The sequence below is a fragment of the Pipistrellus hanaki genome (assembly GCF_964339955.1).
Source record: "Pipistrellus hanaki genome assembly, chromosome: 3".
NCBI lineage: Eukaryota > Metazoa > Chordata > Mammalia > Chiroptera > Vespertilionidae > Pipistrellus > Pipistrellus hanaki.
In genome coordinates, this window is record NC_140505.1 from 187766750 (window position 1) to 187794125 (window position 27376).

Sequence of the window (27376 nt, forward strand, 5' to 3'; positions counted from 1 at the left end):
TTTCCGGATTAATGTGAACAAGCGTCTGGGGGCGCCCGGCAGCCCCCCCGCCCCTCTCCGCCCTGCGGCGGGGAATTCCGGAGCCGCGGCCGGAGCGCAGCCACCAGGCGTGATTAAAGAGGCACAATTATAACTCGAGTAATGAGATCAGAGGCTCCCGGTTACCACTTAATTTAGAGCCGGGGGAGGGGAGGGGCTCCGGGGAGACTCACAGGCGGGGACCTGCCGCTGGACGGCCCGGGCTGCACCTCACCGTGCCCAGGCCCAGCGGCGGGCGGCAAGGGCAGCAGGGCCAGCCGCTCACAGGGTCCTGCCCCCGCCCCCAGCCCTGGCCCAGCAGTGCCCTGCCCAGGACGCCCGCTGCTCCCTCCTCTGCCTGCTGAGGGCGGTTAGGGAGCCCCCCCCGCAGTGACACATGGGTGCTCCCCCCTCTCTGCTCCATTTCTCTCACGGGAGCCCCTGAGCTGGGAGGAGTGCCATCACCTGGGGGCGGAGTTCCCCTCTCGGCCCTGAACTTGGCCCTGACGTAACCTCTGATACTTACAGCACCAGGACCCTGTGGTCCAGGGAGAATCGGGCACAGCCACCCTCACGGGGGCCCCCGGCTGGAGGGGGGGCGCATGTGAATCAACCAGGGAGCACAGGGAGGCACCGACAGATGTGGAAGACGGGGCGTCTCGTCCCATTCTCTGCCCTGCCCTCCACCCCGTGCCCGTGCCACGCCCCAGGGGAGCAGGTGGAGTCTGTGCCCTCACCTTGGTGCCTCGGGGCTCGGGGGAGAGATGGAGGAGAGATGGGGCGAGTGACGGGAGCTCAGACCGTGAAGGCGCGCAGCAGGCGGCGTGGTCTCTTCTGCCACAGCCAGAGGTGAGCAGGCCCAAAGGATCACCGCCGAGGGCAGCCGCACAGCCCAGCCCAGCCAGAGCCAGCCCGCACCGGCCAAACCCAGGCCCAACGGCAAGAACACCGCTGCGAGCCGCCAAGACCTGGGGCTGTTTGTTACAGAGCGTTGTCGCAGCCAGAGCTGACCAATACAGCAGAGGAGTGCCCGGAGCAGAGGGAGAAACCCCAGGACAGAGGCAACCCGCTGGCCCGGCAGGTTCATCTGGACGAAACGCCTAAAGGATAAGCCCACGGAGCACCAAGGGAGGTGGTTAGAGGGTCTGGGCACCGGCCAGGGAGCAAGGGCCTCTGGGTGCTGGAGGCCAGGGCGCTGGTGCTGGTGGTGGGTTTGTGGGCGTGGCGGGCGCCGGGCTCCCAGGACGGCCTCTACGGTCCTCTCCCTCTCCGCGGTTCCCCTCACTCGGTCTCAGGCCCTGCGGCCCGCCGCAGGCCGGAGATATTAAATGGAAGATTCCGGAGATAAACAATTCATAGGTTTTAGATTGCACACGGCTCTGAGCGATCGCACATGGTGGTGAAGTCCACCGTCCTCCCGGCCCGCCTGCGCCGGCCCTTCCCCAGACACCGGATCCCTTTGTCCAGCCGTCCTCGCCATGGACGCTGCCGCCTCGGTTACCAGCTCGGCTGTGGCGGCCCCGCGGTGCTGGCGGCGGGTCCCCCTGTTCTGCTCAGCGGTGGCCCCAGCACCAGAGCGACACTGGCCACGCGCAGTGCCGGAGACACGCCGGGAAGGGAAGAGATTCACACTGTGTGTCATGATGGTTCTGTTTCATTAGTTACTGGAGGCCTGGTGCCCGAATTCGTGCACGGGTGGGGCCAGCCGGCCTGTCCGATCGGGGCCCATCAGCCCAGGGCCGGCCAGGGGGAGGAGCCACGGGCAGTCAGCCCCGCCCCCTGGTGGAACTCCCGGTCCAACTCCTGGTGGAGGGGACAGTCTGCATATGAGCCTTTTATTGTACGGGATGGCTGTTGCTCTTCCTGGGGCTGCTGGGCCTCAGAGAGCATGCACGTTCCAGGTTAAAGTCTACGCTCACGGGGGGAAGAGGAGGTTTACAGTTGCTCTTACAGAAAATAGAGCAAAATTAATTTTAAAAAATTCAAGCATAGGGTGTGATTCCGTACCCACTGTGCGCCCACCAGGCCCCAGCCCGTCTCCCCCTCCGGTCCTGGGCCGGAGGAGACGGCGTTACACCGACCAGCGAGACCGCGGGGGATGGCCTGTCCCGAGAGGCACCCGAGAGGCACCCGAGAGGCACCCACACCCGCCGTGGCATGCGGCGGGCAGAACGCCCCCTCGCCGCAGGGGACAAAGGTCCCAATGTCCCGCCAGGCCAGCTCCCGCCCTACACAGCCCCTCCGCCGACACAGTCTCCTGCAAACCTGGACACGCGGTCCAGACCATCGGGGACCCCCCTCTGAGTGCGATCCAGACCGTCGTGGCTCCCGCGCCTCCTCCGGCCTTCCCGGAGCCTTCCCCGGACAGAGCGCCATCGCAGGACCGCGCCCCCCTCTCCGGGGCGAGCGGAGGCGTCTCTGCCCCTCACCCCAAGGCCGGCCAGCCCTGCCTCCCAAATGCAACCCGGTCCCCACACAGAGCTTCTCCCGGAGCCAGCAGGACGGGCGGCGGGCGGCGGGGAGCGTGCGGGGCTGGGAGGGCGAGTGACCCGGGGCCGGGCACGGAGGGACAGGGCAGCCATGATAAGCCACGCCCCCCCCCAGTAGAGCTGACGGCCATGCAGGGCCCCGGGGGATGAGGCCAACACAAGCCCCCAACCTGAGCCCCTCCGGCCCAGCCCACGCCTCACCGCCGCGGGTAGCAGGGCCTGGGGCACAGGGAGCCGCCCTTACCTGTGTGAGGCCTGTCCTGCCGCTGTCCGGCCCGCAGAGGGGGCTCCTGATGTCCGGTGTCGCCCCGCCCTGCCCGGGGTCAGCGGCCACCCTCTGTAAGCACGTCGCCAGTTGGGGCGTGTGTGCATGTGCGTGTGCGTGTGTGTGTGTGTGTGTGTGTGTGTGTGTGCATGTGGGGGCGGGGCCTCGGGAGCCAGGGGTCAGCTATTCCTGGCTGCCACCTGCCGCCAGCCCATCCCGGGGCCGGCTGCTGGGAGGGGGCGCCGGGGCCGGGAGCAGCAGGCGGCGCTCTCTCAGCCGCCGCCCCGGGCTGAGGCGATGGGTTATTTTTAGAGCCGGCCCTTCCCCAGACACCGGATCGCGGAGAGAGAGTTCCAGCCGCTCACACCAGCCCGTTCCGGAAGGGAGAGACAGAGGCAGGCAAGGACGCGGCCTGGCTCTCACCGGAGAACAGGGGGGCTGGCCCCGGGGTCAGTCATGTCCCTGCGTCCTCCCACAGCTGAGCATCCTCAGCTCCTGGTGTCATTCCCCGGGCAGTCACGTTCCCTGAAGGAGACACAGGATCCCTCCGTACCTCGCACTTACGGCCCTTTTGCCACCTGCCACATCGCCACCTGCCACATCGCCACCTGCCACGCCCCCACTGCCACGCCGCCACTGCCACGCCCCCACCGCCCTCCGCAGGCCCGCCCTCCGCACCCCCTCTCACTCCAGGAGGAACTAAACATGCACCTTCCCACCTTCCCTAGTCATGCTCCCACCGGGCCCGCACAGATGGAAGAACCGGAGGCCCCACAGCCAGGCCTGCAGCTCGGAGCCCGTGTGGACGCCGGACCCACAGACGGGCACTGTCCCTGCAGCCACGGCGAAGTCTCATGCAGCCACAGGTCTGAGGGCCCAGAGACAGGACGCAGGGAACGGGCGGCGGTCCTGGCGCCGTGGGCAGCGGCCAGGTCCTAGCCATCCAGCCCGGCTGCAGAGGGTCAGGGGGGACTCAGGACCACACTGGTGCTCGTACCCCCAACCCGACCCTCACAGGGAAGCTCTGGGCAGCCTGGCACCGGCATTTGGGAGAACGGCCAGGGCGGAGTTCCCTCCAGGAGTCCCCCCCCCCACTGCCCTGCCCCCTGGGGCCTCACCCGGCCAGCAGGCTGACGCGGCGCCCCCTGGGGCTTAACGAGCTGTTTGTAAATTCCACTTCGAGTGACAGCTTTCCTCGGAATTGATTTCCGTTTTCCTCGTTCCCGGAGGAAAGGAAGCGCCTCTCCTGCTGCTGAGCCCGGTGCTGGCCGGAGCCCTCCGGATCCGGGAGACTCAGGCCCTCCAGCCCCAGTCCTGCCTCGCACTCCCCTGGAGGGGAGTTACCGCTCGCAGCTCCACGGCCTCCGTCAGAGATCGGCCTCCGTCAGAGATCGGCCTCCGTCAGAGATCAGCCTCCGTCAGAGATCGCAGAGAAGCACTTTCGGAGAAGAAATCCCTTCTCTCGCCTGGTGGCCTTCACGCGGGAGAAAGGGACGATCATGAGCGACCTCGGAGCTATTCTGGGGCACTGGGGGGGGCGGGGAGGCAGCAGGAGCTGCCAGCCCCGCGTGTCCATGCCCCGGGTGTGGGTGAGCATCCTCGGCCACAGGAAAGCCCCGAGGAGCCGCAGTTCTCTCTCCACAGGCGGGAAGCTCGGCCCGGAGGGGAGGGGAATGGCCCGGATGCACCAGCCAGACAGGCAGGGCGGGGCCTGGCCCTCCTCCTGGACCCTCCTCTCCGGGCCCCTTCGGCCAGAGTGCCGGGAGGACAGGTGCCCTGGACACTGAGGGAGGTGCCTGCCACCGGCGGAATGGGGCCCCAGGGGATATGGAGCCTGTGCAGGTGACCGGGCCTGGAAAAGGGCCTTTGCAGATGTGACTGTTACAGAGCTCACTGAGGGCGCCTGGATCCTGTGGCCCAAGCTCCAATGACAGCGTCCTATGGCACAGAACAGAAGAGAAGGCCATGCGGCCACAGGGGAGGGACTGCAGGGACGCAGCCACAAGCCAAGGCCTGTGGGCAGCTGACCGGAGCGGGCAGAGGAAGGAGTCACACACACACACACAGACACACACACCCGCACTCCCGGCCTCTGACTGAGAGAATAAATTCCTGTTGTTTTCAAGCCACTAACTTGGCGGTGCTTTGTTCTCTCGGCCCCGGACACAGACCCTCGGCTCTGTGGTAGGTGAGGGGGCTGGTCCTGCGTCCTGCAGGGAGCCCGGGGCTGGGGACCCTCCGAGGCCAGAGGGCTGGGCCTTTGTCCCTCTGCAACTGGCTGGGCTCTGTGCCCAGCCACTCATGCCACTCACCTTCCCCTGACGGCCCTCAGCGCCTCCCCCAGGCTGGGCGCCACACCTCCAGCAGAGCCGCCTGCCAGCGGCCACAGGGTCACCAGCCCCCGGCGCAGGGATCCCAGCAGGGCGGGGGTGGCAGTCACGTGGCTGAGGCCTGGGCGGCAGAGCCAGAGGTCCGTCTGTCTCCAGGTGAGAGGCCCCGGGAGTCCTGGACCCGGTGCTCTGCTGCGGGAGTATGTCCGCCGTGACCGGCCGACCTGAGGCCCCTTGCTGTTGCCGAGTCCAGGCTGAGCAGGTGGCCTGTCCGGGACCCCAGGCGAGGCGGCAGTGGCGTACTCCGTGCCAGGCTGCACCCCGAGGCCCCGGAGGAAACGGGGAGTGCATTGCCGCCACAGCTCCATTCCGAGGACGGGTCCCCGCTGAGCTCGGCCCAGACGCGCTCGGAGCCTCTCGGCTGGGGCAGCGGCCGCCGGCGCCACAGGAAGGCCTCTGCTCAGCCCCCGCGCCCTGGCCTCCCCTGCCTCCCTCAGCACAGGCAGGGGGACCTGACCCGGAGCCAGGACGAGGGGCACGCCTGCTCGAGGGGCATCGGAGCCGCAGGCAGGGGGACAGTTGTGCAGGGATGAGGGCGGGCAGGCCCCTGCCGCCTCTGGTGCCGAAGAAATGGAAGAATCGCAGCAGAAATAAACGCTGAGCCTGCGAGCCTGGTGGCCTGCGCTGGCCTGTGTGCTGAACTTCCCCGGACCTCAGCCCCTCACCGGGAAAGGGGTGGGGGAAAGGGGTGGGTGACCCTGGTGCGGCCCCACGGGGTGCGGTGGTGGGCCAGGGCCGTCCGGGGGCTCATCCCCTCTGTGTCCCTGTCGGTCGCCCACGCACGGGGCCTGGCCGAGCGCAGGAGGTGCGCAGCGGCTCCGCCCGTGGAGACACGTGGGGAGCGAAGGGGACACAGCAGCCTCCGCAGGCCGCAGGGCCGCGGCCGAAACCCGGCACCTGGACCCCAGCGGCGTTGGCAGGCTCCGGGACAGGCCGATCCCCGAGCAGCCGCCGGGAGCCGCGTGAGGGCGAAGGCGGGGCAGGGGGCGGCGCCGGAGGGGGAGCCCGAGGAGGCCTCGCCGAGCCCGCAGAGCGGCCCATGCAGGACGCCGTCCGAGGACCGAGAGGAGAGCCGTCTGTGTGATGTGGTCAAAGGGCCAAAGCGGGTGTGTGTGTGTGAACGTGCGACTTAGGAACGAGAAATCCTAAAACGACTGGAGCAGATTTGAAGAAGAACCAGACGGAACTTGGAGACAGTGAGGGAATGGTCATTGGGAAAGCTGGGGCCACCCCTTCGGCAAACAATGTGGCATTCCTAGTGCCGTGGTCGGCACACTGGTTCCTGAGCCACGTGCAGCTCTTTGGCCCCTGGAGTGTGGCTCTTCCACAAAACACCACGGCCTGGGTGAGTCTGTGTTGAAGAAGGGGTGTTAGAAGTTGAAGTTTAAACAATGTGGCTCTCCAGAGAAGTGTCCATCGTTGTGCTGTTTGGCTCTGTGGACGGACGAGTTTGCCGACCACAGGGCTAGTGTGAGGAGGGGCTGGCGCCAATCCCCTCCGTCCTCGGCTCCGGCTGGGGCACCAGAGGCCGTGCCCGCGTGCTGGGAGCCCGGCTCGTCACAGCACAAAACCAACAAGCAAACACACAGCTTTCTGTAAAGGAAGAGCTTTTCGCGGACAGAGACGCTGGGCTCGGGGGAGCTGCGGTCAGGGGGTGACGCCCGGCCCCAGGTGGGTGCGCAGAGCCTGCCTCCGGGGCCGCCACGCCCTGAGGTCCATCCGTCTGCTCGGAGGTGCGAAGGGCTGCCGCCCTCTGAGGTCCCTCTGCTCGGAGGTGCGAGTGGCCGCCGCGCCCTGAGGTCCCCCTGCTCGGAGGTGCGAGTGGCCGCCGCCCCCTGAGGTCCCCCTGCTCGGAGGTGCGAGGGGCCGCCGGTCTCAGCTCCCGTCCGCTGTCTCCTCCGTCTCCTCCATCTCCCCGGGACGTGACCATGTTCCCGGACGTGGACGGTGTCCAAGCGCGTGGCTGTCTGGCCGGAGCGAGCTGCCAGGAGACTTCGCCGCCTTCTGCCCGCGTGTGCCTTCCCACCCCCGCGCTGGTACCGGGAGGAGGGCCGCCGGCGGCTGCCATGGGGACGGACGGTTCCGGGGACAAGGTCGTCCTGTGGGAACGTGGAGATGGGACCGGGGAGTGAGGCGGGCGCCGTCCTGAGGCCCCCCCCACCGTCCCGTTACTCTCACAGCCCCCCCGCCCCAGCGCCGGGCTCTCCCACTCTCTGGGGCACACTGAGGCCTCCTCCCGCCCCCCCCCCCGTCCCGTTACTCTCACAGCCCCCTCCCCCCCCCCCCCGCCCAGCACAGGGCTCTCCTGCTCTCCGGGGCACACTGAGGCCTCCCCCTGTCCCCATTACTCTCACAGCCCCCCACCCCCCCGAGCGTCAGGCTCTCCCCCTCTCCGGGGGCACACTGAGGCGCGGGGAGGCGAGGTCACTGGCCAGGGGGTGTGCAGCCGCCCGGTGGAGTCCACGAGGGCCAGCCGCCGGCTCCTGCCAGCCCCTCCGGGCGCTGTCTGTGCCCTGGCATGGTCCCTGCGTCCCGGTGTCTCCACTCAGAGACGGGGGAGGAGGGTGCTCCCCGCTCAGAGACGGGGGAGGGGGGTGCCCTAATCACTGCGCTCTCCGCTCAGAGATGGGGGAGGAGGTTCTCTCCACTCAGAGATGGGGGAGGAGGGTGCTCCCGCTCAGAGACGGGGGAGGGGGGGGTGCTCCCTGCTCAGAGACGGGGGAGGGGGGTGCCCTAATCACTGCGCTCTCCGCTCAGAGATGGGGGAGGGGGGTGCTCCCGCTCAGAGACGGGGGAGGGGGGTGCTCCCCGCTCAGAGCTGGGGGGGGAGGGGGTGCTCCCTGCTCAGAGACGGGGGAGGGGGGGTGCCCTCACCACGGTGCTCTCCTCTCAGAGGCGGTGGGAAGGGGGGTCCCCGGACTACGGCTCCCGGTGGGGCTGGCAGACACCGGGGCTCATTCCCAGCACCTGCCCATCCGCCGGGACCAGAGGAGCCTGCGCAGCCGCGCCTCCTCAGACCCGGCCACCGGACTGTCTCCCAGGCACACCGCTGCCCGGACATGAGCAGCTTCCCGTTGTTCCCGGGAGCCGGCCCTCGGGGGGACCACGGCCGCAGGAGGTGTGGCGCCTGCAGCTGGACTCCGGGGCTGAAGGGCTCCGAGGTAATGGTATTCCAGAATGTTCCAGTTGTCCCCCGCCTGGCGCTCGGCTCCGGCCATGTGTGCGGGTGAGAATGCGCAGTCCTGGCTCGGCCGCTCCCTCCCCGCACCCCGCCCCAGCCTGGACCTCCACCTGCCCGGCCCCGCGGAGCCGGGCCTGGCCAGGCAAACCCGGTGCTTTAGCGGCTGGAGGGGTGGAGGCTGTGAGGGCCCAGCCTGGGCACTGGGTCACAGGGGCTGTGAGGGCCCAGCCTGGGCACTGGGTCACAGGGGCTGTGAGGGCCCAGCCTGGGGACTGGGTCACAGGGGCTGTGAGGGCCCAGCCTGGGGACTGGGTCACAGGGGCTGTGAGGGCCCAGCCTGGGCACTGGGTCACAGGGGCTGTGAGGGCCCAGCCTGGGCACTGGGTCACAGGGGCTGTGAGGGCCCAGCCTGGGCACTGGGTCACAGGGGCTGTGAGGGCCCAGCCTGGGGACTGGGTCACAGGGGCTGTGAGGGCCCAGCCTGGGCACTGGGGACGCAGGGGCAGAGAAAGTGCCCGGCCTTGGAGCCAGTCAGCAGGCGGTGCCAGTCTCGGCGTTAACACATCACCTGCGTGAGGGCCGGGCTATTTTTAAAGCCGCCGACGGGATTCATCTGGGCCGGAGTTCTCCAGCCGCAGCTATTCCTGGAGAAGCGTCTGCACAGGGAGGGGCTGGGCTGGGCGAGGCCGCCCGCTGGGCCCCGGGGCCCCTGGGCTGAGCAGATGACCCCGCACCGTCAGAGGTCAGAGCGCCGGTCAGGGAGGCAGGTCCCAGGAGCCGCAGGGACATGTGGCCGAGGCCCTGCCCTCCCGCCTGGGGCAGACGCTCAGAGAGCTCAGAGGGACGGATGCTGCGTGTCCGGTCCGCGCACACGCCCTGAGCTCTGACACGGAGGCAGTAACCACAGCAACAACCACAAGCACGCAGGCTCCGTGGCGCAGAGGTCACCCAAGGACGTTGCCCTGAGCTCCTGAGTGAGGGCACGTGAGAGGGCTGCTGCCCGGCCCTGAGCCACTGACACTGACCACAGCGGCCGCTGCCCTCCCAGGGTGCACTACTCACCCACGTGCCACCGTCCAGAGGCTAAGAGAGAGCGGCCGCACGCATGGCCTCGTTTCCGTTAGCATGATCACATCCATGCACAGGCGGAGCTGCAATGGCAGTCTGGTAGGAGGGGTACCTGCCCCCCTCTGGAGGCCCCCAGGCACCTCTCGCCCACTCCCTGTTCTCCATGCTGCCCCTCCCAGCCCCTCCCCCCCATTCCTCCGTGCACCAGGCGGAGCCCTGACTCCAGGCTCTCTCCCGCGCTGTTCCTCCCCCGGGCTCGCCCCTCGCTCCACCAGCCGCCCCCGCCCTCCTGAGCTCTCTGCCAAGGGCAGGCCCCCCTCCGGAAGCGCCCGGTCCCGGGGGGGGGGGGGGGTCCCTGGCAACACCCGGAAGGATTCCTCCCCTATGGTACGGGCTCCCTCCGAGCAGGGCTCCCGGCGCCCGGCACCAGACCAGCCGGCCGGGAGGCGCGCACAGCCTCACCTTGTCCCGGAGCCAAGCGCTGCCCCCGCCCGCCGCCCTGAGGCCGGACCCCGCACACCCTCCTGGAACCAGCTCACGGCGGCCCATGGCCCACGTGGAACAGCTGCAGCTGCACAGCGCCCGGGGAACCAGGTGCAGACCTTCATGGCCTTGGGCTGCGCGGCGGCTTTTAGCTGTGACACCAGCAGTGCAGCGTCAGAGGGAAGGGAGAGAGCGGACTTCATCCAGGTGTAAAACGTCCTGCTTCAAAGGATGCCGTCAAGAAGTGGAAGAGCCTGGCTGGGCGGCTCAGTGGTTGAGCTCCAGGGGCGGCGGGGTGGGGGTCGGTGGTGTGACTCCTGGTCCGGGTCAATGCCCAGGCTGGGAGCTCTGTCCTCAGCAGGAGGCGGCTGATGGATGTTTCTCTCATTGATGTGTCTCTCTCTCCCTTCCTCTGTCTCTAAAAATCGATGAAAACATATTTTAAAAGAAAAGAGGAAAAGACAACCCACTGAATGGGGAAATGCTTGCAGATCATGTATCTGAGGAGAGGCGTGTCTGAAACACATAACGAACCCTTACAACTCGGTAATAAAAAGACAACCTAATTTTAAAAATACGCAAAGGATATGAAAAAAACAAAACATTTCTCTGAAGAAGACGCACGGTGAGAAGGTGCCGGCCATCAGCCCCGGGGGGCGGGTGGGGACACGGTGAGCTGTGGCGGCAGAGCACAGTCACCGAAGGCCAGAGGGCAGCAGTGAGAGCAGGGGCTCGGCACTCGGACCCCAGACACTGGCGGGAGGGAACAGGGCAGCCCCTGGAACACAGCTTGGCGGTTCTGAAAAGGGTAAACATGGAGTTAGCATGGGGCGTGGCAATCCCACGCCTAGACATGGACCAGCAGGAAGGGAAACGGGTCCACACAGAGACGTGCACATGCGTGTGTGTGTGTGTGTGTGTGTGTGAATGCTCTCGGCAACATTACTTACGAGGGCCAGGAAGTGACAACAACCCCAACATCCCCCAGCTGATAAGGGGTCAGAGGTGGCCATCGGAGGATGGCATGTTGTCTGGCAACAGAGGGATGGCCTGTGCTGAGGCGCCGTGCACAGCTGCTAACGGGAGGGGCCAGCACCGAGTGTGTGCTTCACGGACAGCTGCTAACGGGAGGGGCCAGTGCCCAGTGTGTGCTTCCATTTCCATGCCAGGTCTGGGGGCAGCAAATCTGTAGAGAGAGGATGCAGATGGGGGCATTAGAAGGTGAGAGCTATAAAGCTTGTGAGGTCTCTTCACTGGTGCCGGAAGTCGATGCCAGCATGTCATAATTGCAAGAGTCTCATCGAAAGGTTGATGGAACTTGGGGACTCAACAAGAGCTGAGACTCAAATGTTATCACCTGTTGGGAATGGCTGAAGGCTTTTCCCCAAACCTGAAAAGGATGCATTAAATGGATTGTTTGCTGCCAGACAGCTCAGGGCATCTTAATCTACATGTTATTGCCTCCTGCTGGCCAAGCACCTGAGCAGCTGAAGGCAGTTCCCCAATCTGACAGTGGACTCTGTAGAGCAGTGTTTCCCAACCTTCTCTCATGATGAGAATCACCTGGTGGAGTTGTTAAAACACAGATTCCTGAATCCCAACTAAGAAGTGCTAAACTAGAATTTTTGGGAACATATAGGTAAAATTGTATACTTAACTAGTGCTCTAAGCTAGTTAAGTGCTAGTTAAGTGCTTAGAGCACTAGTTAAGTATACAATTTTTACCTATATGTTCCCAAAAATTCTAGTTTAGCACTTCTTAGTTGGGATTCAGGAATCTGGAGTTTAATACTTACCTGGCAGGGGAGACACCATGATCAGGAATCTGTGTTTTAACAACTCCACCAGGTGATTCTCATCACGAGAGAAGTTTGGGAAACACTGCAGAGGAAACCCGGGCCTCTGAAGTGTGTATCTCCACCTTGCCTTAGGAAAAATTGCGTTAATAAAAAGCAAGGGGTCCTGATACAAGGAGAACTTGGTTTCTTTTTTAAAATATATTTTATTGATTTACGTAATTCAGAGAGGAAGGGAGAGAGATAGAGAGTTAGAAACATCGATGAGAGAGAGTCATTGATCAACTGCCTCTTGCACACTCCGGGATATGCCCGAAACCAAGGTACATCCCTTGACCGGAATTGAACCCGGGACCCTTCAGTCCCCAAGCCGACGCTCTATCCATTGAGCCAAACCAATCCCAGCAGAACTTGGTTTCTTCAGCCAAGATCCTCTGCCTCCCCCAAATGCCTTCCAAAATTATGTTTCGTCTCTGGACTCGTATTTAATCTACGCACAGCCCCCTCCAGGTTTCATGAACCCTCCTAAGATGCCTAATCAAGACCACCTGCGCTAAATCACCCCAACATCCAGCAATTAGGATGATCAAAATGCTCTCAACTTGAAGATGTTGCACAACTTGTGACAATACCAAAAACCATTGAACTTTTAAGATAGGTGAATTGTTCAGTGTGTGAATTATATCTCAAAGGAGTTACCGAAATCTTCACTTACAGAGACAGCAGTGTTTCTGGAAATAAAACTGGTGGCCCGGGTCTTCCTAAGAGACGCTGTGTGGAGGTGTGACTCTACGTAGAAATGATCCAAATGCCCACTCATGGGTGAGTGAGTAAACAAAGTGTGGTTCTTCAGCACAAGGGGACATGGCAGGCCTTCTCCGTACAGATTTGCAAAACTTGTCTCTGTTCTGTGGGTTGTCTTCTCATTTTCTCGATATTCTTTGAAGCACAGACGTTTTTCATCTTAATGAAGTCCAATTCAGCTCCTTCTCCCTGGACTGCTGGGCTGTTGCTGTCATGTCTGAGAAGCCACTGCTCAGCCCAGGGTCAGGGAGATTTACCGCTACGGTTTCTTCTGAGAGCTTTGCAGCTTCAGCTCCTGCGTGCGGGTCTTTGATGCACTGTGCGTTAATTTCTGTCGTGAGGAGTGAGAGTGAGAGGTCCGGTTTCATTCCTCTGCGGTGGGCAGTCACTTGTCCCGGCACCATCCGTGGAAAAGACGGTTCTCCCCCCACTTAATGGCCGTGGCACGCTTGCCGAGGACCAGCTGAGCGGAGGGTGAAGGTTCCGCTCTGGCTCTCAGTGCCCCCCATTCGTCTCCGCGTCTGCACTGAGCGGACTCCATGCATCTACACTCCTGTAGCCACGGCGAGGTTTGAAATAATGACGTGTGAGCCCTCCGCGTACTTCTGCATTCCCCAAATTGTTCCGGGGGATCGGGTTCCTTCAATGCTCACACACGTTTGGATCAGACGGTCCATTTGCACAAAGAAGCCAGCTGGGTTTCTGATGCGGATTGCATTGAGCCTATAGATCGGTTTGCATCGAATCTTAAATCCATAGATCAATACCTTGTCAACTTCAGAATGTTCATTATCCATGACTGTGAAGTGTGTTTCCATTTATTAAGACCTATCTAAATTCCTTTCAACGATGTTTTATAGTTTTCAGAACATGTTTTGCACTTATTTTGTTACTTCTATTCCTAAGGATTTTTATTCTTTTTGATGCTCTTTCTTGTAAATGAATTCCTTTTCCTAACTTTATTTTCAGATTGTTCGTTGAAAGTGTTTAGAAATACTAGTATAATTTGCCGAAACCGGTTTGGCTCAATAGATAGAGTGTCGGCTTGGGAACTGAAAGGTCCCAGGTTCGATTCTGGTCAAGGGCATGTACCTTGGTTGCGGGCACATCCCCGGTAGGGGGTGTGCAGGAGGCAGCTGATGGATGACTCTCTCTCATTGATGTTTCTAACTCTCTATCTCTCTCCTTTCCTCTCTGTACAAAATCAATAAAATATATATTTTTTTAAAAAGAAAGAAATTCTAGTATAATTTACTTATGTATATTGATCTTACACCTCAAACTCATTTATTAGTTCTAATAACTGATTGAACTGGTAACTTGGTTTAGTGGACAGTAGATTTCTGAGCATTTTCATACAAGATCAAGTCATCTACAGACAGGCTATTTTACTCCTTTCTTTCCACCTAAATGCCTCTTTTCCGGCCCAGGCTGGAACCCGCAGCACAGTATTAGGTAAAGTCATGAACATCCTTGTCTCGGTCTTGATCGCAGGGGGAATCATCCCGTTTCATCCTCCATGTGCTCCTGGCTGTGGCTTTCTATCAGATTGAGGACGTTCACTAGTTTGTTGAATGTTCTCGTCACGAAAAGGAATTGGATTTTCTCAAAGGCTTTTTTGGCAACTACTGAGATGAACATGAGGTTCTCATTTATGATTTTATTGATATGGTGCATTATAATAATTAGCTCCTGGATGTTAAACCAACCTTGCTTTATTGGTAGAAGTCCACTTGGCCATGGTGGATAATCCTTTTTACATGTGACTGATCTGTATTTTATTGAGGGTTTTTGCCTCACATTCACAAGAGATATTGGTCTATAATATTTCTGTGACGCCTTTTTCTTGCTTTATTATCAAGGTAATACTGGCCTTAGGATGACTTTTGAAGTATTCCCTACTCTTAGACATATTTTTGGAAGCACTTATAAAGAATTGCCTTTAATTCTTTTTTAAATGTTTTTGTAGAATTCACCGGTGAAGCCATCTGGACCTGTGGGAAGGCATTTGATTATTAATTCAATATCTATTTATTTAGGTTTTCTATTTCTTCTTGAGTCCGTGTTGATAGTTTGTATCTTCCTGTGAATTTGTGCATTTCATCTGTTGTTTGGTTTATTGGCATGCGATGTGTATACTATTTAAATAGCCCCTGTTAAAATTTTCATGTTCTGCTCTGGCACATAAAAATCGAACTGATTGTATACTGACTTGCTAAACTCTTATCAACTCTAATCTTACCCGATAGCATCTCTTTAAGTCACTACACACAGAATGAGCCGCTCAGTGAATGACACCAACTTCTTCATTTCCAGCTCTGTGACTTCATCCTCTTACTGCCGATTACACTGGGGGGGCCCCGGGCCAGTGCTGAGAAGTGGGGGTAGCAGGCATCTCTGTCCGCTGCCAGTCCCAAATGGAAAACTTCCAACATCCCGCCAATAACTCTGTGTCTTTGACCAGTTTTTACTGGATTAAGGGATTGCTTTGTGTTCCCAGTTTTGAAAGCATTCCCTCTTTTTGTAAATGAATACTGAATGTTACTAAATGCTTCTTCGGCACCTGTTAAAATATTGTGTGGCTGAAACCGGTTTGGCTCAGTGGATAAAGCATTGGCCTGCAGACTGAGGGGTCCCAGGTTCGATTCCGGTCAAGGGCATGTACCTTGGTTGCGGGCACATCCCCAGTAGGGGGTGTGCAAGAGGCAGCTGATCCATGATTCTCTCTCATCGATGTTTCTAACTCTCTATCCCTGCCCTGGCACGCCTAAGCCAAGACCCAGCGCGATGTGATGGTCAGACCGGGCTCCTGCCCAGACCTGGCAGCTCCGAGTGCAGGTCAGAGGGCGCTGCCACCTCCAGGTGGCTGGGCTGCGGTCCAGACACACCTGTTTCGGCAACTCGCTCTGCCTGGCCGGCGGCCAGTCCTCGGTGAAATGGGCTCAGGCACAGGAACCTTGGCTCCTCAGTATTTTCAAAGAACTCAGGCCTGTTCTGTTCGTTTTCTCTTCCTTCTGTTCTCTTTCTTTTATTCTGGAGCTCGTCTTTATTTTTTCCTCCTATTTTCCTGGGGTTTATTCTTTAAAAACAAACAAAAGAGCCCTTTGAGATGAATGCGTGGCTCATTAATTTCCAGCCTCGGTTTTTCCCCAAAGTAAATATTCATGGCCAGCTTCTCCCTGCGCCCGGCTCACCAGAATTCTGATGTGCTCGGCAGAGGTTTTTTCCATTCGATTCAAATTTTCTCATTTGCATGATTTTTTTCTTCTTGCCTGCTGGATGTCTGAGGTGGGCATTTCATCCATCAGAGCTGTCTTTCTTGTACTGACTAATAACTTCATTTTTTGTGTCTGACTCCAATCCTTTGAAATTTATTAAGATAAATTAATGGCCAAAAAAATAGGGCCCATTTTTAAAGCCGTATCTCACCTGTGTGTAAACCAGCACATATTCCGCCGTGGATCGTGGCTTCCCTGCCCGCAAGTAGGTCAGGTCTGCGGTGTTTGGGCCCCTCCGGGTCTGTCCTGGCCTCCGCCGCCGGTTAGCAGCTCTCTGAGGTGCACGCAGCCGCGTCACCAGGCACAGGCGGTGGGATTGTCACAGTTTTCTGGGAATGTAGCTTTTGTCGCTGTCAAGTTTCTGTCTCCTGGGGCTTTCTTCTTGCTGTTTTGCCTTTTTTCCGTTAGAGTGAGCGCGAGGAAAATTCTCTTTTTGTCGGTTATTTTTCTCCCTGTGAGGTGAGGAGCGGCGTCCTCTGGCTTTCTACAGCCTAAGCCTGAATCGGCTTTCTGAAAACCATGAAGAGAAAGGAAAACAGCCAAAACCGGTATGGCTCAGTGGATAGAGCATCGGCCTGCGGACTGAAGGGTCCCGGGTTCAATTCCGGTCAAGGGCATGTCCCTTGGTTGTGGGCACATCCCCAGTAGGACATGTGCAGGAGGCAGCTGATTGATGTTTCTCTCTCATCGATGTTTCTAACTCTCTATCCCTCTCCCTTCCTCTCTGTAAAAAATCAATAAAATAAATTTTTTTTTTAAAGAGAGAGAAAGGAAAACAACTTTTTGTGTTGGTGATCCGTCTTGTTTTTGGTTCTAAACAGTTGACGGAGCAGCTGGTCCCGCCTCACAGCTCCCGTCAGAACCGTCCTGGCTGCTCAGGCCCCCGCCGTGTCTCACGGACGTGACTGCTCACAGTGCCCATCGACCCGCTCTGCTTTATAAACACGTGTTTTACACGAACCGCGGGTTTATCGGAGGAAACGTAGAAGACAGAGTATAACGGGGACAATAACATTAACCTGGAGTTTCTCGCCTGCCTGCTGGAAAAGTCCTCGCAGCTGTTCCTCTTCTCCCAGTTTTAAATAAAACTAGTTAAGCACAAAATAATGCGACCTTGTGAACAATTCCACGGCACAGAGAGGGCCAGGGTGACGCTGGGGAGCCAGCCTGGAGCGCCCTGAGCATCTGGGCCCTTTCAGACCGCCGGAGGGGTGATCAGGCTGGCGGGGGCGGGGGACGGGGTGTTGCAGTTAGGGGTGAGCAGGTCCGCAAGGGGGGGTGGCGGCAGTTGGGGGCAATCAAGTCGTCAGTGAGGGGGGCGCGCAAATGGGGGTGATCAGGCCGGGGGGGGGGTGAGGGGCAGTTGGAGGTGAGCAAGCCAGCAGTGGGGGGCAATTAGGGGCGATCAGGCCGGTGGCGGGGTGATGGGGGGAGTTGGGGGCAATCAGGCTGGCAGGGGCAGCCATTGGGGGCAAGCAGGCTGGCGGGGGGCGGGGGGCGGGGGGGAGGCAGTTGGGGGATATCAGGCCAGCTGGGAGGGAGGTAGTTGGGGTGACAAGGCCAGTGTGGAGGCAGTTGGGGGCAATCAGGCGGGCAGGCAGAGTGGTTAGGGGAGGTCAGGCAGGCAGGCAAGTGAGCAGTTAGGAGCCAGCAGTCCTGGATTGCGAGAGGGATATCCCAGATTGGAAAGGGTGCAGGCCAGGCTGAGAGACACCACCCTCCACCATGCACGGATTTCATGCACTGGGCCACTAGTACCATGAAATTCTCAGGGATATATTCACATAAGATGGGTGAGGCCCCTAACTGAAAACCATGAATCCGCTGAGAAATGTGAAGAAGTCATAAGTGGAGAGAAAGAAAGCACGTTCTGTGTCAGCAGACTCAATCTCATTAACCTGTCAGCTCTCCCTGGAATCTGTAGATGGGATTTCTCGCCAGTCACAGCCCCAACAGGCTTTTTAAACAGAAATTGATAAAATGATTCTGAATCCGAGATGGAACCGCCGAGGACTGAAAGCGGATTTGTGACCATGGAAATGCTCCACGGAGCCTTTCCGCGCGGCTGCTGGGCCGGGGACTGCCTCTGTCTGTGGCTTCGTTTTAATAAATTTAAATGGCCCGTGTGTGTGTGTGTGTGTGTGTGTGTGTGGTGACTCGCTGCCCGGAGGCACAGACGGGGGTCCAGAGCGGCTGGAGGAGGGGCAGTGGGTGTGGGGCTCACAGAGCTGGCCGCAGTCACCGGCACAGACGCACGGAGCGGCCGGCGAGCAGACCGTGGGCCCATGGGCAGGGAGGCCAGGAGAGACTGACGGCCTTCGGTCGCACGGTTCCAGCGGTCACCAGAGCAGCCCAGGAGACACGGGAAGTCTCCCTGCGGTGGCCCTCGAACAGGCAGATAATCCGCCGGGAAAACACCTTCACCCACCGCATATCACCCGCAAACCACTGTCTGAGACGAGTCAGACTCCACATAACGTGAAGACTTTCAGTCAGCCCGGCCGTGTGGCTCAGTGGTGGAGTGTCAACCCGGGTACCAAAGGTCACGGGTGCGACCCCCAGTGAGCGGGGGAGGGGGCGGGGGGAGAGGCAGGAGGCAGCCGTGGAGGATGTTCCTCCATCCCCCTCCCTCCTCTCTCTGAAAATCAATAAAAACATATTTTCTTACAAAAAAATTAACCATTATTTTTTTAGAGGAAATGACAGGGTATCGCTGTGTCTTGGGAATTGAGTTTCTAGGACCAGGGAGGGCTTGGGGGAACCTTCTGGATGGTGAGGTTCTGAATCTCCCCGGGAACCGCGTGGCACCCCGCTTTTCAGAACTCACCGAATGGAGGTTTAAGGCCTTGGTTTCCTTGCATGTAAGCTACCACCCCCCCCCCCCACAGTGAGTCTGGTTTGTAACGGGCAGCGGGGTGCTTAGGGTGGGGTGCTTAGGAGCAAAGCGCCTCCACCTCCTTCCCTTCCATGTGGGGCAGCCCCATCCTACAGGCCCCGCCCCGTCCTACAGGCCCCGCCCCGTCCTACAGGCCCCGCCCCATCCTACAGGCCCCGCCCCATCCTACAGGCCCCGCCCCGTCCTACAGGCCCCGCCCCGTCCTACAGGTCCGGCCACATCCTACAGGCCCCACCCCATCCTTCAGGCTCTGCCCCATCCTACAGGCTCCGCCCCATCCTACAGGCTCCACCCTGTCCTACAGGCTCCGCCCCGTCCTACAGGCTCCACCCAGTCATACAGGCCCTGCCCCATCTTACAGGCTCCGCCCTGTCCTAAGGCTCCGCCCTGCGCAGCCCCTCACCTGTTACCAAGATTGTGGGAAACCTCAGAATTAACTTTCCAAGTTCATCTGCTGAGAACAGCAAAGAAGCCTCGGGAGGGGACCCCACTGGAAGGAACACAGATTAAGAACTGACGTCCCTAAAAGGGAGGGCCTGGGGGACAGCGGAGCGCAGGTCACAGGAGAGCGGGCCTCTGAAGGGGGAGGAGACGCACAGCAGTGGGGAGGGAGGGGCCCGTGGGCTCAGGTGTCTGCCGAGTGTCCCAGACCACGTCCACGCACAGCCTCTCCTCCCGCAGCAGCCACGCAGCGCCAGCAGGGAGCGTGAGCTCGGGGGAAGGACCACTCAGGCCCTCCTCGGCCCACGGCGCCCGCAGCCACTCCGGGTGGAGCGGACGGCTTCGGTGGCCCTGGGACCCCTGGCCCTCCCAGTCCCGCGGGAACACGGGGTTTCGGGGTACGTGGGTGTGAACTCGCAGGAGGCCAGGTGCGGAGGCCGGGTGGGCCTCCCGCTGTCGCTGAGCCAGGCATCACAGGCAAAGCGAACAGCGCCCCTCTGCCCGGTGCTTTGTCTGGGGAATGAGCTGTTCACGGGCCTCAGCGAGCTGTTCTCATGGTAAAACGCCCTCCGCTTTACGAGATGATGGCCACAACATCGACTTCAGCAAAAGCTCTTTGGGGTCCTCAGCGACTTAAGGATTGTAGGGAGCCTGGGGCCCAGGCTTGAGGACGGCCTGTTTGCCACCCAGGGGTCCCCAGGACCCAGCACCCCTGTTTGTGTGACAATGTGACCGCGCACGGGGTACCTGCCAATGCCGGGGGATGACACCACGTGAGCCCCTGGTGAGCGGCCGGCCTGGCACACGCAGGGCAGTGCCGGGATGGCAGGCCGGGGTGGCAGTGCCGGGGTGGCAGTGCCGGGGTGGCAGTGCCGGGGTGGCAGTGCCGGGATGGCAGGCCGGGATGGCAGGCCGGGGTGGCAGTGCCGGGATGGCAGGCCGGGATGGCAGGCCGGGATGGCAGGCCGGGATGGCAGGCCGGGGTGGCAGTGCCGGGATGGCAGGCCGGGGTGGCAGTGCCGGGGTGGCAGTGCCGGGAGGAACGGTCGGAACTGTGTCACACACATCCACAAAGCAACAGGCGGAACACGCAGCACATGACACGGACAGGTTAGTGTCTTTAATGCACAAGGAGCACACACAAAGGACCGGACCCGTCCGTGAGCGCGGAGGACGGACCACCCACCAGAGGAAACGCCGCGGGAGGGAGATGTCAGACTTCGCCAAACACAGACGTGCCGGCCACACACGGGCTGGCTGTCACCGTCAGGTCGGCGGTGACTCAGCCCGATGGCAGCGCCCGCTGGCCCGGCGCAGGGTGGCGGCCGTCCTGCCGGGGCAGGGCCATGGGACACCAGAGGCCACCTGCCCTTGGCTCCCTGTAATCGCAGCTCCGCCCGCGGCTCCTAGGGAAGCCCGTCTGCCAGGGACAGCGGAGGCAGAGGCCACGTCCACGGTGCGTGAGGAGTGACCGCAGTGACCGCGGCCCTGCCGCCCCCCGACGGCGCGGCTCCCGGTTCAAAGCGCAGGCGGGGGCACAGGAGGGAGCGGACCAATTCCAGAATGGCCAGCCTCACCTTCCCCTCCGCTCCCGATCTTCCCGCTCCCCAGAACGGGCGTGCCCAGACCTGGGCGGTCACCTGCTTCTGGAAAGGAGTCAGCGACTCAGTGAGGAGCGGGTGCCCCTCTGCTGCGCCTGTGCCTGCCAACGCCGCCACGCGGTGCTGGGACGGAGGTGACACGGGAGAGGCAGCTGCTGGGTGGAGGGGCCTGAACCCGTCTCCTCCTCCTCCCTCCCGGAGCTCAGCTCCTCCTGTCACTGTCTCAGCGTCTGAGCGAGCGCTTCCCAAGCAGAACCCACAGGCTTCGCGGCCGCAGGTGGAAGGCGCCTGCGGGGGGCGCTCCCGCTAAGCTCCGCTCACGGCCGGTGGCCCCGACACGTGACCCTCACACCATCCTAGCGCCTGCCCCCCCCACCCCAGGTACCTGCCAGCCCTCCCTGCAGGCCGCTCTCCGTGGCTGCCAGGGTGCTGGTCACCCAGTGGGCGGTGTGCCCGCGCCTGGAGCGTGTGCACTCCGCCTCCTGCTCCCTCCTCCCTGCTCACCCGGCACCGGGCGGCCTCTGCCCTCCTGCAGGTCAGGAACCTGCGGGACTTTTCCCCAGGAGCCACCTCCTCTGAGCCCGCCCTGAGGGTGCCGCCCGGAGGGTGCTGCCCGGAGGGTGCTGGCAGGAAGGAAGCTCACCTCCCCGGGCTCACGGGACCAGCGAGCAGCACAGCGGAGCCGGCACCGCCATGACGCAGCTCCTCCCGCATGAGCAGCCGCGGCCGTTACCAGATCAGTGCGGCCCTTCAGCCGGAGCCTCGCCCACAGCGCGCACAGTGCTTCCCCGGCCTGACTGCACCGCCACGGCCCCGCCCCGGGCCCCCCTCCTGCTGGGGACGGCGCCTCCCTCTGGAGCCGTGGGCTCCGTGCGGCTGCTTGGAGTCCAGTGTGGGTGCCCCAGCTCCCCACCTGCTCGTCCCACAGCCGCAGGGAGCGGCCAGGGTCACGGACGTGCGGCAGCACTGCCCACGCACCGGGACCACAGCCCACGAGGCCAGCGGCAGCCGGCTGGCACACCCGCGGACAGAGGGCCCGGTGACGCCAGGGGCGGCCCGCGTGCCCCGCCACGGGCTCGTCCTGCTGTGAGCGGTGTGACGGACAGGACTCCGCAGCTGCCAGCAGGATGGCTACAAACCACGGGAGACCAGGGCTGCTGAGACAGAGTGCCCGCCCTGCCCCCCCGGGTCTCCCACCCTGGCTGGGCCGGGCACCCAGGCACCTTCCAGGTGTTAACCCACGGGCGTCCTTTCCCAGGTGCCACTGCACCCCTCCTCTGGGCCCCCTGCACTGGCAGACGGGCAGGCAGGAGAGAGCCGAGCACTGAGGGTGAAGGCACACCCCCAGGGTGCCGCCCGGAACCAGGGCTCCCCTGTGGCCCCCGGCATGCTTACTGAGCACCATGTCCCCTGGCCGCGGGGAGGACGCAGGGCCTGGGGCCTGCGTGCAGGCAGTAGATTAGCGGGGCGACGGGCTAACGGGGTCACAGGGAGTGGAGGCGGTGACCCCCGAGCAGCAGCCGCTGCACACCTCTGGCCTTGCCAGGCGGGGCTGGTCAGGCCGGGCACTGTCCCCGCGTCACTGACTCTTAGGAAGCCGGATGGCCCAGCACCCGGCCTGGGTGTCCTAAGGCCTGTCTCTGGGTGGGGGCAGCGGCCGCTCTGCAGCCGGCCCAGGGCAGGGGCGGAGGTGCCAGGGTACGACACCCCCGGCCCCCACGTCCAGGAGGCCGTGGGAAAGCCAATGGAGTCTGGCTGGGATCCAAACATGGCGGAGCCTCACCCCCCAAGTGACTTCTGGGCGCCCGTGAGGAAGCGTGAGGCCGTCCCCCGCTGAGGCCCGGCTGTCCCTCAGGCCTGCGACGGGAGTGTCCGCTGCCGTCAGTGAGGACGGGGTAGTCCACCCAGGCCTGGCCGTTCCCAGGGCCAAGGCCCCTTCCCGCAGTGCTCCCAGACATCCATGTTCTCTGGACGAAGCTGGGCAGCTGATGGACAGCCAGGCCAGGGGCTCTGAGACCTGGACGTGCTGCGGGGCCGAGGGGCTGAGCTGAAGGCCACTTGTCACTGAGAGGAGGAGGGACCAAGTGACGCGGACGGAGGAGGGGTCACTGCACCAGCGGCTGCGGCCGTTCCACTGGAGGTCCGGGCGGTGGAATGAGCCCGGCGTCCAGGCTCCAGCCGGCAGAGGGGCTTGGGCACCACAGGCTGCACACGCCACAGCCGAGGGAGCTGCCCAGCGGTCCCAGTCCGTCTCCTTCTCCCGCCGGCAGCTTCCAGCCCGGGAGTCCACGCCGCCGAACACACAGCTGAGCCCGGCCCCGTGAGGGCACCCTCCGGTGTCTCCCTTCCCCGCATTCCGGGCATCCCAGTGGCCTCGGGGGCACAGAGATCGCGATGTCAGGGCAGAGGGAAGCGTGCCCCGAAGTGCTGGAGCCACACTCCCAGCAGTGACCACTGGGCCGCAAGGACAGCGCTGCCTGCCCCTCGGACCCTGGCAGGACTGCAGTCACTCATGGCGGGAGGCCAGGCTCCGGGTCCAGGTCCCCACCAGCCTGGGCACAGGCTGTGTCGGTGAGAACGGGCCGCCAGGTGGGAGCTGCAGGGGCGGAAGGCGCATCTGTGCGGCGGGCTGGGAGGGTAGGCGGGAGGAGCAGGAAGCGGAGGCCTGGACAGGAGCTGAGCTGTGGACACAGAGGAGCTGGCATTGCAAGCATGAGGGAAGCATGCACCGAGGCGGGGACACAGCTAGCACAACCACGAGGAAGGGAGGGGTGCCGGGGAGCCCAAGGGGGTGCAGAGGGACCGTCCGGAGAGGCAGGCAGGCAGGCGGGGCGGCTTCTAGAGAACGATTCTGCTGCGGGGACACCTCTGCGCGCAGAGGGCGCTGCTCCCGAGCGCGTTTGCAGATGCAACCAGGCCGGTGGCGGCGGCTCCTAAAGGTTCCGAGCCCGGGCGGGCAGGGCGGGCGCCGGGCCGGTCCCGCTGGCGGCGGGGTGCACGGGGCAGGGGGGGCCCGCGGCGGCCGGCTGGCGGCCCGGCACCTGGCGCTCCCGCCCGGCGCGGTGGGAGGCGGAGGCCTTCCGGGCGTGGGCGCGCCTCGCGCGGCGCAGCGGGGGCTTGTAGGTCCGGCGCAGCTCGGCCAGGAAGGCCTGGTAGTCGCTCCGCAGCGGGCTGCCGGGCTGCATGTGCGGGGCGGCCCAGCGCTCCGCCGCCCCGGTCAGCCGCGACACCAGGAAGGCCACGCGCTCCGCCTCGCCCGGGAAGCGCGAGGCCTGGAAGATCATGAAGCGGTCCATCTGCATCAGGAAGCCGGCCAGCTGGCCCGGGTCCCCCGCGAAGGGCTCGGGCAGAGAGGTGGGCGGCGTGGTGAGCGGCCGGGCGCCGCCGGAGGCCATGGCGGACACGGGCGGGGTGATCTGCAGCGCCCCGGGGACGCGGGCGCGGGCGCGCAGCAGGGCCAGCTCGGCCATCACGCCCTCCAGCATGTGCGTGAGGCTGGCCTTCTCGGCGCGCAGCGTGGACGCCTCGCGCCGCAGCGCCGAGTTGGTGAGGCGCAGCGAGGCCAGGGTGTCGATGACGTCGTCCACCGGGGCGCCGGCGGCGGCGGGGGCGGGGGGCTCGGCCTTGGACGTCTGGGGCTGCACCATGTCGGCGGAGGTCCCACCCGGACCGGTGGGGAAGGGCCTGGTTTGGGTGGCCCGGCACGGGAGGTCCTGGGGTGCTGAGAGTGGGTGCACCCGGACAGGGTGCGGGGACAGGTGGGTTCAGCCCGGAGGGAAGGCGGGGCGGACGGATCCAGCCGGAGGTGACGCCCCGCGGCCGGGCGGGCAGGTGGTCAGGCCTCGGGGATCCCGGGCTCCGGCTCCTCTACCGCGGGCCTCGCCGGGCCGGCGCCCGCACGGGGGGCGGGCTGGTTCCGCGGCCTGCGGGTGGAAAGAGGCTTTTTAAAGGGTTTCCGTTGCAGACAAGGGGGTGGGCGCGGGGCACGCGGCGCGGGAGCGCAAAGGGCCGCCCGGGGCAGAACAAAGGCGGCCGCACCTGCGCGGGCCGGGCCGGGCGCGGCGCGTACCTGTCTCCGGCTCCTCCGCGGCGCAGGCTGCGCGGGCCGCCGCCGGGATGGCGCGATCGGGGCCGCGGGCCGTCAGCCGCCGCCTCCGGAACTGCTTCCGGTCAGCTCAGGCCGGGGCCGGGGCCGCGGGGCGGGAGCGCGGGGCCGGGGTCGCCGCGGAGGGCGGGTCGCGGCGCGACCTGGGTGCGGGCGGGGCCGGCGCGGCGGCGAGTGGGCCTCCCGCAGGCCCCGCTGGTTGCCATGGAGACCGCGCGCGGCGGCGGCCGAGGCCCCGCCCCGGAAGTTCCTGGCACAGTCCCGCCTCCCGGGGAGCTACAGCAGCCAATCAGTGATGACTGTGAGTACCGTTACTTGTTTCAGTAGGTGCGTTCTTTCTTTTTTATTGGCCCGGGACTGTTTGCAGAGCTCTCCTTGTCGTTGTAATTATTGTTTAATGAAGGTTGCTTTTCACAGTGTGTCCTCCCTAGTCATGTAGCGAATTCTGATGTCGGAAAAGTCTAAAATAAATTGTTCATACAGCCTGCAGAGAACAAATAGTAACATTCCTGTCGCTCCATCCAGTCGTTTTTATTTAAATATTATTATTTTTTAATTCTCGCCCGAGAACATGCTTAGAGAGAGGAAGGGAGGGAGAGTGAGAGGGAAACATCGATGTGAGAGAAAAGCATCAATTGGTTGCCTTCCCTACTCGCCTCAACCGGGGATCGAACCCGCCGCCCAGACATGTGCCCTGACCAGGAATCAACCGGCAACCTTTGGGAGCCCAGGCCGACTCTCAACCAACTAAGCCACTCCTGGGCCCCCGTCATTTTTAAACGGCATTTCAATTACACTAATTTCTGTGCCTTCTGGACTGTTTTATGCCCCAATAACGCACTGAATTTGGAGCTTTTCCCTTAAAGACTTCCAAAGCCTGGCTTTCAAATAGTGCCTCGGCAGTGTGCACCAGGATTGATGGAGCCACACCCTTGTGATGAAAACCTTCTTTTCCACACGGACGTTTTTAAACCTTTATGTCTGTCTATAAATCCCAGCCCCTTTCTCCCCCGTTTCTCCAGGGAAAACCCCATGGGGGAAATTACTGGGCCAAAGCGTACGAGCAGTTTGACTTCGGTCCTGGGTGCCTCTCCCACTCCACCTTGCCGAGCTGCTTCTCCACGCCAGTCCCAGGCTGGGGCGTGGCTGAGGAGAGATGCCCACCAGGCCAGTTGGTTGTGGACGCAGTTCAAGGAGGAGGTGACCGCTGGCAGCCACACTCCTCCAACAGGCTCAGGACACAGTGAGCTCGCTCCTGACCTGACTGGCTTTGCTCCTGTAAAAGGGGAATTAGGGCCTGAGGGTATGAGTCCCTGGGGAGCAGCTGCTGTCCTTTCAAATCTGTGTGCCCCCGTGTGCCGAAGGCTGCGTGTTTTTTTAAATATATTTTTATTTATTTCAGAGAGAAGGGAGAGAGGGAGAAACATCAATGATGTTTCTATCCTACCCACTGCCCCCCCCACACACACACTAGGATTGAGCATGTGCCCTGACTGGGAATCGAACCTTGATCTCCTGGTTTATAGGTCGATGCTCAACCAGGGAGCCACACAGACCTGTTTGGTGCCTGTTTTATGACCAGTGACGACTTCTGGGCATAAGGCAAGCAAGAAAAGAAAGGGACCTTGTTTCTTTAAACCCCCTCCACAGCGTCTCTCAGGCAGGTGGGGGCGGGGCTGTGGTAATCGTGACTGTGATCAATGGCTGAAGACACTGGCCTGGGTCCCTCTACCCCTCCCACCTCTCCCAAACACACAGGACCCTGCCCACTCCTGTAAGCCACCCATCCGTCTCTCTGCCCTCGGTGCCAGTCACACCGCCCCAGGCCCCGGGTACTGTGCATGTGACCAACGTGTCTGCCGGAATTCCAGGAGTGGCTGGCACTGTGTCTGGAATTTCACGGTGCACTGACTATAAGGTGCACCATAAAAACAGAGCAATATTTAAAATGAACCCCTTTAAAAAAAAAAACTCATTCTTTTTTAAAAATATATTTTATTGATTTTTTACAGAGAGGAAGGGAGAGGAAGTTAGAAACATCGATGAGAGAAAAACATCCATCAGCTGCCTCCTGCACGCGCCCCACTGGGGATGTGCCCCCAACCAAGGTACATGCCCTTGACCGGAATCGAACCTGGGACCTTTCAGTCTGCAGGCTGATGCTCTATCCACTGAGCCAAACCGGTTTCGGCTGAACCCCCCCCCCCTCTTTTTTTTTTTTTTTTAATGAGAAAAGCAGCAGAGTGTTTGGCTTCTGATCCCGATGACCTATGATCCCTGCTCTGAGGCTCCCCTCTGCGGCCAATGCGGGACAGTGATCAGCTACAGCGACCGGAGCCGGCGGAGTGCAGACGCCAGATGGCCCAGCTGTGCCAGGAGCACACGCTGCCGAGGACTGACAGAGCCGAGCACGGACAGAGCCCGGCCTGCCGGCGTCACGGGCTCCCCGTTGGGACCGGGGAGAGGGTCACCCCGCTATCAGGAAGGATAGCCGTCTCATGGAGCAGCAACTCCTGCAGGTGTGGCCCTGGGACAGGGCGGGGGGTTGGGGGGGGGGGGAGC

At 62.0% G+C, this 27376-nt stretch overlaps 2 protein-coding genes across 2 annotated transcripts in view; both read right to left on the reverse strand.

Annotated features, from left to right (window-relative positions):
* PARVB (parvin beta) overlaps positions 1–27376 on the reverse strand; it is a 303345-nt gene that overhangs the window by 229073 nt on the left and 46896 nt on the right.
* Positions 20207–25071, reverse strand: RTL6 (retrotransposon Gag like 6). Its single transcript, XM_084878189.1, has 2 exons — positions 24779–25071; positions 20207–24632 (listed from the first exon to the last, which is right to left on the reverse strand). Exon 2 carries the CDS (start codon positions 24354–24356, stop codon positions 23643–23645), a length of 714 nt encoding a protein of 237 aa, XP_084734315.1. The 5' UTR covers positions 24357–24632; positions 24779–25071; the 3' UTR covers positions 20207–23642.

Excerpts from the sequence above, each read along its gene's own strand:
- RTL6 (XM_084878189.1), bottom strand. The coding sequence starts at position 24,356 with ATGGTGCAGCCCCAGACGTCCAAGGCCGAGCCCCCCGCCCCCGCCGCC.